Here is a 16,776-nt window from a genome sequence, read left to right as displayed (position 1 = left end):
AAAAAAAAAAAAAGAAAAAGAATTACCAATTAAAGGAAGGAATCTATGCAAGTGCTATCATAGAAATATTAAAATTCTTATCCCCAGATTTCATCGTCTGTCTTAGAATAGCAATATCGAATCAATGAAGTTCAACAATAAGAATGTAGTTATTGATATTACAATCACGAAATCTATAGACATATCATCTGAGTAGGAGAACCAGGACGGAACCGTAATGATATTTAACCGGAAGCTAACCTAACATTTGGATTTACATACACACACACACACACGTATATGTACTTATATAGACACATACATATGTATATATATGCATATATACACAGCTATATATATATTATATAGATAGATACAGATATATCCACATACATTTACATGTATAAATATACATATCTATATGCGTGCATACATACATACATACATCTCAATCCACATACATACATTTACATGTATATATACATATCTATATACGTGCATACATATATACATATTTACGTATGTATATGTGTATAGACACAAACACGTATATATATATTTATATATATATATATATATTTATATATATATATATAGTTGATCGAATTTCAAATGATGACCAATAATCTAATATACTAATAATAGACTAAATGGTGATTGGCGTCATCAGATGGATGGAGAATTACAATCATTGTGAGAGCGACTATATACATTAGTGACTAATGAGTGTGTGTAGACATAATCGTTGTCCCGATGACTACGATGATGATTATAATGGCGATGTTCTTGGCGATGGCGACTATGATGAGGATGACGACGACTTTTATGATGATGTTGAGGATGTATTTAAGGAAAGGAAGGAGGCTTAAGAAAATGAAGTTAACCATTCTGACGTCAAAACATTTGCAGTCGAAAAGCAGCAGCAGAAATTTATTACTATTACTTATATTTTAGCTTGATTTCTGGACAGTCTACTTCGTAGCCGGGTCTCTACCTAACACCTAAGATTTATAACTACGTTATATCAATAGGTATTTTTTTCTCAAGATATGCGCTGTTGAGGTTAGTGCAAGGTTTTCGGCATCGTGCATGTTTGATTTTCCAGATATTTTAACACTGAAATTTGAAGACACCTTTTTAAACTATACTTAGTGTTCCTGTTACTTCCGGTTGAGTAACTGTAAATCCGATTTCCATCTTCTGATGTTTGTCACCTTTGCTTCCAACAATATTCAACTCACTGGATATGCTCTATTGTTACTATTATTCGGACAGAATCAAAGTGGTGAGCTTCCCAGAATCGATAGTTGGTGCTATCATCTGTCGATGTTCCGAAGAATTTCATCAACGGGTAGTCTAAACTGGGTGATTTTTGCCATTGGTCGTCTGTCTGGGGGCGTTTACAGCAGTCTTACGGCTGGAGGCAGCACATCAATGAAGTGTTCGATTTGCTCATTATATATAAAAAGAGAGAGAAAAAATAAGTAGATATAAACACATGGACAAATAAATAAAAGCAAATCAAACGAACATGTATAAACAGGAGATACAGATAATACAGGCACTCCCCATACACACACATGCACGTACTAAACATAGAAACACATAGAGGGATACGCATGCGCAAATAAAGACACATGCAATAGGAATACAAAATACAAAATGGCTGATCGTTAGTAAGGAGGGACACACAAATAAGACAGAAGAAAGCAAAGGACCACTGATGAGGTCACACAAGTGTGACGGAAGAACTCTGGGCGAAATACGATTAATGTAATATAAAGCTGAAGCAAATTAACGCCAAATATATAGTGCGTGTGTTTTTATTGGCTAAATGGCAACATGACCATCCCCAAATACAATATATATAGGAGTAATATGTATAATTAGCCTCTAATTTATTTTTATTCTCTGTTTATTTCTTCGTGTTCCTTTCGGTTAAAGAGCGTAGGCTCAAAAATCAAAAGACTTTCACATCTTTCCGAGCGTTAAACTAATACACCTGCCAGTTGTTTTTACACTCGTCTTCGTCTTTTGTTTTTCCGTAAATTTCATACACACACACACACAAAGATTTACTTTACTTAATGAGATAAAAAAACCAAGGCTGTGTAGATTTATAAATGGGTCTTACAGCTGTTTCCAGGATATTTATTATATCCCTTCATCGGAGACGGTGTGAGAAGATGGTTAAGCAATAGTTAATTGAGATAAGATACGAAATAGAGAGTGAATTACCGATATAATAAATATCCTGGAAACAGCTGTAAGACCTATTTATAAATGTTCTAAAATCTACACAGCCCCGGTTTTTTTTTTTTATCTCATTACGAAAAGTAAATCTTTATATACAGACCCTGATATATGACCTACGTTGGGCCCCTTATTCGCATAATCACCGAACCTGGAGCTTAACAATTGTCTATCCATAGCATTTACTTAGCATTACCTGACAGCCCTGGGTCTCATTGACACCACTACCTCTCTCTCTCTCATATATATATATATAGGAATTTACAATTTGAAAGTGAAAAATTGCATCGTTCTTTGAAAGACGATACTGCGCTACAATTTTCATTATTCTTACCATTCCGCAACACAACCACTCACCTGAACGTAACATTTAAGCTGTCCTTAGCAAGTTAGTGCATTCCACTGATTATTTGTTTGGTATATTAATGAAAAATATAAGTCTATAAATAAATAAACCAAAGCATTGAAACTATCAAATCTAACTTTTCATTTTGATTACTAATGGGAAAATATACGATAGCTCTAAGTGTAGCTTCTTGGTTTTCTTGCTTGGAATTGTTGCTACCATTTTACGAGTTATTTATAAATGTTGTGATAACTACAGAGAAGTTTCATAGACTCGAAGCGGTACTGCACCTGTGAACTATTTGAAATTAATTAAATGCAATTTAAATTTTAATTAACTTGCACATGCAGAGAAGATTCAGATCTCTTGATATTTTTTTGTTCCCCCTAGTATACCGTAGAATCGAAAACGAACACGTTCTGCTGCGGCAGTAATTATTAGTCTGTTTATCTATTTATAAATTTATATATTTTATTTCTCAGTGGTTTATCAAAGTTACGCTATGTCAGCTACTGGGGAAAAAAAATATTTCTCATAGGTAAAATGAAATTAGTTACAGAGTAAAAAAAAATTAATATAATAACAAAAATAATAACTTCTGAAGTCAGAGTTAGAAATATTCATCTTGAAAGGTTAAATCGATTCTGTTGACTACGGTATCTGATTCCACGCTGTGAACTTATTTTACCAAATCTCTGCTGAATTACTGAAGTATCGGACGCCAATGGACAATTCTGGCGTCCACACACACACACTCGTACATATACACGCACACATACACACACGTTCACACACATCTACACGCGCGCGCACAGTGCGACAATACGTACTGCGTGATCAAACTGCTCCTCTATGTCCATTATAATTATGCACTGCGTTACTTATAGACTACACAAGGAACATGTCTACCACGTATCCAGGTATAAGGAGCTACAGATCGCTTCGCCTTCTACCATTAACTACCTCCACAACCCAGGTTTGCTCCGTCATAACCAGCCTTAGCTGCAAAAGCACAACCGTGAAAGGAGGGCATGCAAATAAAGTCGGCCATATTTGAAACTACGGACGATGAAAGGACGGATCTAGGCAACAGTTTTAGTCTCATCAGGCGTTTTCCTGATTTTACCATACCGCCCACAGTATTTGAGTATTCCTTAATGCTTTAGTACATTTCTAGTAGAACGTAGAACGAATCCAAGAAGAGTGCACAGGATAAAAGAATAAAAACAAATCTATGTTCTATAGAAATGCAAAAGAATAGCGTGCAGAAATGTTGAATCCATTACAATCTGACAGGCTTGTTTCAAAATTATAAAGATATTCTTTATTGCTGACGTGTCTAGCTGATTATGCGAAATGGATTTCATATATGTGTATGCCGTAGCGTATGTGCACGCGCGTGTGTGTATGTGTGTGCATATAGTTTCATGTGAACGCTTGCACATGAATTATAGACGTTCTCATATGTAAAATAGTGATAAACACAAATTGACAATCAAATGCATACGCACGGACACATCCACAAACACACATATATACAGTGTATATCACATACACACACACACATACAATCATGTATATATATATATATATATATATATATATATATATATATATATATATGAGTGTATATACATATATATCTATATAGCGGAGTACGTACACCTTATCTCATATATATATACACACACACACGCACGGTGCTGAATTAAAATAACATGCATGTAACTATAATCGCGAACTCACACCATGTTAGCGACGAATTGATTTTAAGAATTGGTCATACAAAGAGTGATAAAAATATTGTTTTAGAAAGAATTTATGTAAACTTCCATTTAGCTATAGTGAACTACGGGGAAGGGAGAATCATGTGCATAAAGGTTGAAAAATTGTTTCACATCAACATGTATACTTGGGTTCCAGAACATTAACATGATTTACATCTCAAAGTATATACCCTCGCAAAAATATATATATATATATGCACACACACACACACACACACACACACTATGGGTCTGTGTTGCCGAACCGCTAGGATACAGGGACGTAAACATTCCAGCATTGGTTGTCAAGCGATGTCGGGACACACACACACGACGGGATTCTTTCAGTTTCTATCCACCAAATGCACTGACAAGGATTCGGTCGTTCTTAGACTATAGCAGAAGACACCTACCTAAGGTGCTACGCAGTGGGACTGAACCCGGATCCATGTGGTTGATAAGCAAGGTAATTAGCACACAGCCAATCCTATTAGTAATGATAAGACCGTTATTTAACATAACGATCATATGGTCAGCATTGGAAGAAAAATGGATGGATGGATGGATGGATATGCAGAGTTGCTTCAAATGAGTTAGATTTTTTTTTCCAAATTGCACGCGTAAAGTATTGTTTGACCCGATGTTCTGGTCGGCAGAATATATATCTACAAGAATATCTCGTCGTGGGATCACAACCGGTACCTTAAATGTTCCGAACAAATGTGTTAGCCACGCATCTTTGCAGCTCCCATAATCTCAAGACATGAAATGTTACAAGTTTGACAAGCACATTTCTCGTAAAACAGAGGAACCGATAAAAATATGTAAAGTAGTAATCTATGGAAATATAGTGAAGTAAAACATCTAAAGATATTCAACCGTTAATATCTGACAGATTGGCTACTCAACTAAGACGCTTAAAAGTAGGAAATTCTTTACAGCCAATATCTTTCCATATACAGGTGTGTGTACGTATATGTACACACACACACAAAACAAAAATACGCATACACAAACGCACACACACATATATATATATATATATATATATATATATATATATATATACATTTACATGTGCGTGAGTGCGTATAAGATAGATAGATATTGTGAAACACAACATTTTTGCCAGTCAAATTTACTGATCCCCAGTTCAATGAATATACATTGCTCTTCATGTTTGAATCCGAAGAGGATTACCAAAATTACAGAATGCATAGAAGTGTAATTTATGTATGAAATGTTATATACTTATATGCACGCGTGTGTGTATGCGGACCTGTCTATAATTATTTGTCTGTGTGTGTGTGTGTGTGTGCCTACGCGGATTATTTATTAAGCTCTGAGTCAATCCTTAGTTACCAAATATTGATTCATACTAATTATAAAATATGAAATATTATTTTATTATTATGAAAACGCTACGTTCTTCAATATACTATGATATATTTTTCACATTTATCAAACAGTGTAACTCATTTTTTAGTCATTTAAGAATATGTAGCCTAATACTCATCAAGACTGGAATTTCTAAACGTTTTACATTAATATTTTCTGCTGAAGAACGTGATGAGCTGTAGGGGAGTGTTTGCGGAAGGCCAGCCTCCCCTCTCCACGCGACCGGTGTTATCCAAGGGAAAGGCAAAGGGGCCGATACAGCTTGGCACCAGTGATGTCGCAACTCATTTATTAGCGTGCAAGTGGCTGAGCACTCCACAGATACAGAGGGTGACAAGGCTGGCCCTTTGAAATACAGTATGCCCTAATCCTTCAAGTGACAAGATGTTTAGCTCATCCCATATCTCCTTTCCCCCTCTGTCTTTGCTAACCTACTTTTCTTCCTCTTTGTTTCTCTCTCTCTCTCTCTGATCTCTTCAGTATTGCTTTTTGTCCTCCCTATTTGCGTCTCTCTTTCTCAGCTATAGACTTCTCTTCCATTTGTTATTTCATTAACATATTTATATTTGCATTAAAAGCAACCTCCTCTAACCCCTAAACCATTAACAACCACATCTCATTAACATAAAACCATTTCAATCTTGTTCGTTTCTTTTTGCTTAATATTTAATTCATTTTCAGATTGTATTAATCATTAATGTATGCTAATGTATGTATAATTATTATTTATGATTGATAACTGATATAGATGCAGTGAATGATTTCTAACCTCCTAACACGCCCCAATGTAACGAAATTAATAGGGAACGGGATATAAGCAACAGAATTACATTGAACCTCCTCTAAAATCTTACTGATTTTATTGATCCAGAAAGTCTGTAAAGACGCCTCAACGACGGCTGAATTCAAATTACAAAAAAAGCACTTATACCTCAAAAATACATCGCCGTAGAAGTATTAAAAAGTGGCTAATGTAATGGATAAGAGAATGAAATTAGCCCTGTAAACAGCGGGAGCACTGAAAAATTACCGTTTTGTAGGTAAAAGATTGTATGAGCTAAAAGTCGGAGTGGGAAAGTATAAACTACGCGCATCAATTTGCTATAAAAGCAGGTAGTAATTTTACTTTGTCCTTATTCTTAGTGCAAAGTTTAAAGAGTGCAGTTCAATTGTAATAGTTAGTTTTTCAAGGCTATGGAAGTGACAAAGGAGCATATTCGGCATAGTTTGCTTTATGACTTCAATAAAAGCAACAACGAAACGGAAAGTGCGAGGAATATTAATGCACTATATAGAGATCGGACAGTAAGCGGAAACCAATTTCAACGGTGGTTCCAGAAATTCGGAGCCGCAAACTACAGCCTAGAAGACGAGCCTCGTTCTCGAAGATATGTAGAGCTCGACAAGGACGTCCTGCAAACCCTGGTGGAACAAAATCCCATTGTAACTGTTGAGGAACTAGCAGAGAAGCTTCGATTTGGTCGTGCCACTATTCATTGACACCTACCCCAGAAGAAAAACGTCCATCTTTGGATTCAAGACGAATATTGTTCTTCAGGATAGTGCTCGACTACATACAGCGAGGATGACATTCCAAAGGCTGGAGCAGTTTGAATGGGAAATGATGCCCCATCCACCATATTCGCCGGACATCTCCCCATCTGATTATCATTTATTCCGCAGTCTTCAAAATCATTTGGACGGAAAAAATATGAATTCTGTTCTCGAGGCCAGAACAGTACTGGAGGAGTATTTTTCGGTACAGACAAGTGAATTTTGGAAGAGAGGTCTTCCACGTCTACTAGATAGATGGAGGAACATTGTAGAAAATGAAGAAGAGTATATTTTAGATTAAAAAAAGAACTTTGTTTACTTTAGTTTTGAAGAATAATAAAATACTGCAATATTTATGGTACGATCCAGTATATAGAATGGCTGATGTAGGCCTTAGATTGTTCCAGTTTCATTTACATTCTGTCTACTCGAGACGTTAACAGCTGCCCTATATGCACACGTATGTATCGTCTATAAGTGAACACGATTCAATAATCATTAATACTTCCCCAAAACTTGCTAACGTCAATCAAGTGACCGAACTATTTGACAACGGCAGGTGGTTCGTCTGTCGTATAATTAATCATTAGTTGTAACTTTGGCAATGAGAAGAGAAGCGGTCATTATGGTCTATAACATCTCTTAAAAATATAACAATATTTCTTCGTTGGTTTTTATTAGGCATATGTTTAATTGTAGCGCCCCTTTAAGAAAGCCTCCGCACATACGCATTTATTTGATCTTTTAATAATAACGATTAAACATTTCTATAATTATATCCAACCGATTAACAAAAATATAGACACGTCAGGAAACTTAGGAAGAATTATACAAAAATATGATTTTATACAAAAGTGCAAGAATGAATCCAGTCAGGGAATCGTATTTGAGGCAAATCAAAACGATTTTGTCTAATATATCTCATTAGAAAAACATTAACTGAATGACTAACTATTCGGGGGGGGGGGGAAACCCACTCAGTTAAACGTTAATTAGTTCAAGATAATACATCATTCTACCTTTAAATTGGCTTTGCATATTTTAATAAAGTTCTACAATTGTCTAAAATTATTTTCGTATATCTTAAAGTCCCTGTGTGTGTGTGTATTATATTAACAGCATGTTTACATGTATATGTATCATCATACAGACACAAACTTGTGTGTGTGTGTGTGTGAATATATATTATCTAACATTGAATAATTATAAAAATTATTTTATAGCAATAAATTATTCATGTATGTGAATTGCGTTAACAGCATATATATAATATTTGTATGTATATATATAAATATTCTTTCCATTGCTACTAACTTACTAACAAACGCATGTTTTCTCTTTCTTCTCTTCCCGCTTCTGTTTTTTTTTTGTTTCGTCACTCTCTCCAACTTCTCCACCTGCTCCGAACCATCACATCCGCGTACGAACTCACCAACTATCAACTAATCTACTCAGGCTATGGTCTCACTGGACCTCGAGGCCAGCCAGGATATCCGGGCCAAAAGGGAGAAAAAGGATCGAAAGGCGAAACGGGTGAACGTGGTCCCAAAGGAGATCGAGGCGGTCAGTATTCCGTATATCACGCACAGCACGGATATATTCTGCAAGGTTATGGACAGCATTGATTGGTTCATGATTTTCTTCATACTTATATATCCACAAGCGTATATTTATGTATATATACATATACATATATATATATAAATGTATGTATATATATATGTATTTATATGTATATATATGTATTTCTATATATATATATATGCATGTATATATATGTATACATATATATATATATACATACATAGATATAACAGGTTTTATTGAGTAAATTTGTATTAAAAATAAAAGGAGAAATTGCTTTGAGAATTTTTGTCATGAATAAAATGAAAGAGAATATTCACATTTTTATCAGCTCCATTTTAATTTTCTAAGTAAAACATATCAAGTTTGAAAATATATATATATATAATGAAATATATATCATATTAATTTATTTTTCTTTTTTATAATGACATGATTAAATGGGCTGAAGCAATTGGAATCGGTAGCATATTTTGATAAAAAATGTAAACATTATCTTCCTCTTATTTTTCATAATGTTCACAACGCATGTTCTCCTTAATGTTTTTATAATACGCATATATATATATATATATATATATATATATATGTGTGTATATATGTATATATATTTAATGTTTTGTGTTTCATTCTGTTTTATGTGTGTAATGTTTGTGAGAGGTGGGCAGTAAATTCATACTTTGTAGTTTTTTTGGGGAAACAATTTGTTTTATATTTGATTTGACAAGAACAACAATCGCACCAACGTCAACAACAGCAGAAATGGAAAACGTCTGCAATAATACTTATAGTAGCAACAACATCAATATAAGAACTTTGTAAAGAAAATATTACTAAAATATGATAAATTAATACATCGCTTTCATATCATTACACCGCTTTCTTCTACGGATTACGAAAACATTAAGATAACACTTAGAAGACAAGCAAAAATACGATAAGCTAGTTTAAAAAAGAATAACAAGAGTATAGTTTTTCTAAATCCGTACTGATCTGGAATTAAACAACAGGAAAATAAATATCGGAAATTAGACACAACAACTGCAAAAAATTATAGCTACACCACACAAAAAACAGCAAGAGTAAAGAGAGAAGTCCCAGGTGGGGGCATTGTTTTTATGACAACCGCTAGATGCAGCAGCCAAATTCTATACTAAAAAGGAAGTGAATGGACACAATGCGTAATACTTCTTTTTGTGAACTTTATCTTCGTTGGGTTATCATTGATGTGACGATTGAGAAGGCATGAATGATACTCCATGATAGATCAGGTCCTACAAGAAGCTAAACAATAACAAAAGCACTAAAACAACAATAACAACAAAAGCGACAGCTCAGCAACATTATTTCCCAACCACATGGTTCCGGGTTCAGTCCCACTGCGTGGCACCTTCGGTGAGTGTCATCTACTGTAGCCTCGGGCCGGCCAAAGCATTGTGAGTGGATTTGATAGATAGAAACACAAAGAAGCCCGTCGTATACATGTGTGTGTATTTGTGTGTCTGTGTTTGTGCCCCCATCATCGCTTAACAACCGATATTGGTGTGTTTACGTCCCCATGACTTCGCGGTTCTGCATAAGAGACCGTTACAATAAGTACTAGGCTTACAAAGAATAAGTCCTGGAGTCGATTAGTTCGACTAAAGGCGGTGGTCCAGCATGGCCGCTGTCAAAATACTGAAACAAGTCAAACAATAAAGAAATGTACTTCGCACACACGTACACACACACACACACACACACACACACAGAACCGCGTGGCTTAGTAGTTTGGGTATTCGGTTCATAAACGCAGGAGTTTAAATATACACACACACACCTACACACAAGCGCACGCACATATATATTTGTGTGCATAATACACACAGACACAGGCATATATATATATACACAGAAAGAGAAAGACAGAGAGAGAAATATAAACAGCAAAGTGAAAGAGTGAAAGATTAAGACACTCCAAGCATGAGCTAAAATAACATAGTAATAAGATGTCTTCGGAAAAGAAGCGAAAGACTTTTAAATTATAGTTTCTGTTGTGTTGTTGCTTTTCATGTTCGGACTTGAAGAAGAAGGCCATTTTTATTGATAATTAGTCATTCATTTATTTAAATTTATTCATTTCACATCAACTTTATTTTTTTTTTTTGTAATTGTTCTTTTCATTGTTTAATGATTGAAAATAATGTACAGTCTACGTTTTGTAGGATATTTTAGCAAAGCCTGTGGTCGCCTGGTTTTGTGCAACACTAAAATATAAGGAAATATATATGTACGATATATGTCTGTATGTATATGTGTGGGTGTGTGTGTATATATATATATATATATATATGAGTACGTATATATTTATATATATATATATATATATATATATGGGAACATGTGTTTATATATATATATAAATACATGTTCCCAACACCCATCCACACACATGTGTATGTATGTATATATGTATCTATCTATCTATCTCTCATATATATATATATATATATATATATATATATATATATATAAACAACTGGGTTTGTATCATGTGGATCGTGGTTATTAGCTCTGTAGTGTTGTCCAGCATGTACTTGGTTAGCTGTGTACACTGCGGGAATAATATCAAATTACTAATCCCATTTTATCATTCACTCACAAAATTAATTAACGTAATCACAATTCTTTAATTATATTTGTTATTCCGCGTCTCTAGTCTCTGTAGCAACATTAGCTACACATCGAACGCGGTGAAGGAATACGGCAAATGAAGACGGATGACGTTTTCCATTCATTTTCATTTCTGATATACATACGACCTATATAAATACATGCAAATACGCACACATACACACATGGATATACTTACTCTTTTACTCGTTTCAGTCATTTGACAGTGGCCATGCTGGAGCACTGCATTTTAGTCGGGCTAATCGACCCCAGGACTTATTCTTTGTAAGCCTAGTACTTATTCTATCGGTCTCTTTTGCCGAACCGCGATGTTGGGGGGACAGACACAAACATACATATACATATATACGACGGGCTTCTTTCAGTTTCCGTCTACCAAATCCACTCACAAGGCTCTGGTCGGCCCGAGGCTATAGTAGAAGACACTTGCCCACGGTGCCACACAGTGGGACTGAACCCGGAACCATGTGGTTGGTAAGCAAGCTACTTACCACACAGCCACTCCTACGTCTTGTTTAAGATGTCCATAAAACAGATAAACTTAAACAAATGAAATACAGTGAATGGGAAACGCAATAACTCTTCGTAGAATCGAAATAATACTTAGCATTTGTTTGAAATTTTGGCACATGTCTAGCAAGTGGGTAGGATGATGTTAATCGATTACATCGATGCCAGTACTGAACTGTTACTTATGTAATCGGCTCCTAAAGGGATGAAAAATAAAGTCGACCTTTGTTGAATTTGAACTCAGAACATTAAGACAACCAAAATGCCGCTAAGTATTTCGACCGGGGTGCTAACGATTCTGGCAGCTCGCGGTCCTAATTACGGTTAATATTAATTATTAATGAAAAAAAATGCATCGGAGGGGTAATGCATACTCTGTATGCACACAAGAATAACATAAAATTTAATTTAATGTTATCAGACGAATTCATATTTTAACAAAATGACATTGAGTTATTTCCCCTGCTTATTGTTTAAGCATACGTAACGAAGTAAAATATTGATTCACCAAACCAAAATTTAATGAGTTCGAACCACACACTCAATGAATATTTCTGGAAAATTTGGTGAAAATTCATCCAGCCGTTCGCCAGTAATTTTGCAAACACACAGAGAAATAGCCAAAAACAAAATAAAAAAAGAAAAGCAACTACCATACCCTGCTTTCATTTACGCGCTCAGGGCAAAAATAGAGCAGTGAGAGAGCAGGCTCATTAGCACCCCGCTCGAAATGCTTACAGGCATTTCATCTGTCTTTACGTTCTGAGTTCAAATTCTTCAAATGTCGACTTTGCCTTTAATCGTTTCGGGGTCGATAAAATAAGTACTACTTGAGCATTGGGATCAATTTAATCGACGTAACCGCTCCTCAGAATTTTCTGGCCTTGTGCCAAAATTTCAAGCCAGTATTAATAGAGAATGTTTACTTCAAAATTTCCCCGTTAAAACAAACTGCAATCTTACAAGTCAGCTTTGAAGCTTCATGGAAGCAGTACGTGTCAAGACACATGCACATACACACACAGGCATATCTATCTATCTATCTATCTATCTATCTATCTATCTATTTGTGTATGTATGTGTGCGCTGTGAGAGAGGGAGTGATTATTAATAAATGTATGTATATGCATCTCTCTAAGTGTATATATCTGGATGTGTGCATGAATAGAGATTTAGAAAAGTTATTCCCATTTTTATTGTTAGCTAAGAAATTCTGTTACCAGATTAAAGAAAAAAAGAAAAGAGAAACACCTATCTCAACCATGTTATGCCTTCGTAATGAGGTCTTGCATCATATCGATATTAAATATTAATTTCCTCATTTCAGAATGATTATATATATTAGACTTGCATGTATAAAGGGTGAAATTGCAATACGAACATTGAGCTAACCTACTACACCGTTTTAAATGGTTCCCTGCGTAACTATATTCGTGCCAAAAGATAACACACACACGTATATATATCTATCTGTCTATCCACACACACACACACACACACACACACTCGTAAACAAAGATTATTCCTTGGTGCCTCTAGTGTCGGTTGAGAGCAGAATTTAAAATCGAGAGTAAAGAATCATAAATTTATGCATGCATTTTATGATGTGCAAAACGTACAAACTGTACAATGTATTGCCAATAGAAACACACGAAGACAAAGAATAGAGGATTGATTTTGGTTGTTCGAATGTGAAAGGGGAAAATTATACATTTAAATTAGGCTGATTCTTTTTTGATAAAATAACGTTGGTTGTTTTATCTGCAAACTATCGCTACCCCATTCAGATGCTGACAAGGGAGGTGAATGTGAAAATGGCAATATCGATGGGGCTACTTGTTTGGAGGAATAGTTATTACTTTCTAGAAACGAAATACTTAAATTAGGCATGGTACTCGTATTTGGAAAGCATTTTCCAAAATAACTAAATTAATACATGAATAAATAAAAGAATTGTCTTGATCGGGATTAAAGTATATACGGAGCATTGTCTTATCAGTGAGAGAAACTCGTCTGATGCTGCTTCAATGACTAATATGATTTCATTATTTATATTCCCATATTATTTTTGAAATTTTGATAACAATAATTATCGTTGTCATGGATGTGTGGTTACGAAACTCCTTTTGCAACCTCGTTGTTTATGTTTCAGTCCCACTGCACGACACCGCGCTCAAATGCCTTCTACTAAAGTTTCGGTTCGACCAATGCTTTGAGAGTAAATTTGGTTGATTGAAACCGAGTGAAATTCCACCGACTAGATAAATGTATGAGACACATGGCTTTGTAATGCTCTTATACCACCACTTGACAACCGGCGATGATGGGTTTACGTCCACGTCGCATAACGGTTCAGCAAAAGTGACAGATAGAATAAGTGTTAGAATTGAGTATAAGTATTGGGTTCGTTCCGTTCGACGAATCACACCATGGCGGCTTAGCATTATCAAATAAAAATACAGCGGACGTTATTCCATGCAATACTCTATAATATTTAAATAAATAAATAAAAAACCATTTGCTCCAGGAAATAATACTAGAAAGTAGAGATAATAAAAGATGGCGTGAAATCTGCCTTTTATAGAGTTAGTATTATAATTGCTCCAACGGAATTGGTTAATCGTTACAACTGTGAATTTTCGTCCCGAGGAAAATGCAAAACAGTTTTTCTGTTATCTGCTATACACTTTTTACTTGCCATAATTGTCACATTTTATTCCCGTAAAAATGCTTAGAAATAATTTGAATAATTTAGGTGTTGAGTCTAAATGCTTTCTGAAACGTTAAAATTGATGTTTTAAACCATTAATCTATGAACTACCATTATATAAACGCAATTTGATAGTAGGTTTCATCATCGTTTATTTTATATTTTTCTAATAGGTTAAAGCTTTTCACTCATGTTACAAATGGTGACATTTTGCGTTAACTCTCTTGGGGTAAACTCTCTAAATACACACACGCGCAGATACATATACTTAGAATGAATAATTGTTTTAGAAGACAACTATTAAAAGCAAGAAAACTCTATCGGTCGACTCATTTCCGTCAACAATGATGGATGGTGTAATTGTATCTCCTGATTTCATCGTATTGCGGATCATCAAGAGTAGGAAGCCAAAAGTCGAATGATATTCAGTAAATCAGTCAAACCTATATATAATGATACTGTCCAAGCAGTCACAAATGGCGCGAGGAGCTTGCGGACTCTATATAAATTAGTTATCAGCGAGAGAATCAGCCTGTGTCACAAATATTAATTAGCACATCCAAGCTTACATGGATGAGTGTTTTTTTTTATAACGCCGCAGACTGCGGTAAACGGCCTGAAAAATTATTTCGTGTAAATGAGAAATGCTAAAAAGCATATGATGCAGTAAGGCTAACGAATTTAGGCGAACGATAGAATTTCGACATATATACATATGTCTGTAAGTACACATTTCTATATGGGTCTGCCTGTCCGTGTGTGAATGTATACGAGCGACACGTAGAGAGCAAAAATTACCGTTGAAATGTACTCAATACGTAAATGTTTAAAGTTGAAGTTCTGTATAGGATGTCAGTGTAGGAAATATGTTTACCTCGGTTGCATTTGATATTTATTCACTTGTCTGAAGCCAGATAGACGGGAAAATACAAACTAGTAATAGAAATAGAAAGAGAATAGAAAGAGAAAGATTGAGATAAAGGTAGGAGTGTATGTGCACATGTGAGCAAGTATATGTTTATATATCGCTGTGTTTGCGCCTGTGTCTTACAAGTAGCTTATAAGTAACACGATTATATCTTTTCTCCAAAAGCTGGAGAAAGACTTAGATATTTAAACAAAGATACTAAGTAGACAAAATCTCAATTGTTAATTAAAATCTAGGTGTTATGTAGTCGTGAGACTGTTAGAGAATATTCAGTTCTCTGCAAATTCCATCTTGTAAATGTAATTAATTTATACGAATGAAATTGATGTCGGAGTCTATAACAATATAATTAAAATGCTAATGGACTAAATTATTATAAGTTGGTCAAATTTGTATTATTTTTAGAATTTAATTCACTAGAATGAGCAAACACAATGAAAATTACAATTTCTTAGCCACATTATTGGTGCTTCCATCCAAAATAAGACTCTAGACGTCAATGGCAAACAAATATGGCCTGGCTGCTTGAGTCAAGTTTTCTCTAATTATTTTAAATGGTTATATAGTTGAGAGCAAATATAGAAGTCATTATGGTCCATCCGTCCTTGACCAAGCGTAACAAAAGGAATATATACATAAGAAGGCAAAGAGCACAAAATGAAGACAGCACAAGTTGGACAAGTCTTAAGAAAAGAATTGGTGTAAAGACTATAAAAAGTGGAAAGAATCTTAACGGTTTGGATGGAGGTCATACATCAGAAAAAAACAAACAAAAGAGAATGAGAATGTTGCACATATTTATATTTGTGTAAATATATTATATTATTCTAACCCTTTCTATTATAGGCACAAGGCTTCTAATTTTTTAGGTCATGCTAAGGCATGTTGGGGGCATCGATTTGATTAGATTTTAGTCAAATGAATGGAGTCCACAACTTATTCATATTAAGCCTTGTATTTCTTTTATCTGTTGCTATTGCCGAAATGCTAAGTTACGGGTATGTAAATTCACAAGCGCCAGTGGAGAATAAACACACACACACACACACACACGTATATATATATATATATATAT

At 34.7% G+C, this 16,776-nt stretch overlaps 1 protein-coding gene across 1 annotated transcript in view; it reads left to right on the top strand.

Annotated features, from left to right (window-relative positions):
* The window catches only part of LOC106868744 (gliomedin-like), a 157,725-nt gene that overhangs the window by 93,998 nt on the left and 46,951 nt on the right, over positions 1 to 16,776 (top strand). The window contains exon 6 of the mRNA XM_052973442.1: positions 8,752 to 8,904. Coding sequence (XP_052829402.1) covers positions 8,752 to 8,904 — 153 coding nt within the window. The remainder of the gene's footprint in view (positions 1 to 8,751; positions 8,905 to 16,776) is intronic.

Source organism: Octopus bimaculoides, chromosome 15 (genome assembly GCF_001194135.2).
Source record: "Octopus bimaculoides isolate UCB-OBI-ISO-001 chromosome 15, ASM119413v2, whole genome shotgun sequence".
Taxonomy (NCBI): domain Eukaryota; kingdom Metazoa; phylum Mollusca; class Cephalopoda; order Octopoda; family Octopodidae; genus Octopus; species Octopus bimaculoides.
Note: the sequence above shows the minus strand (reverse complement) of the source record. Positions and strands in the feature narration are given on the sequence as shown.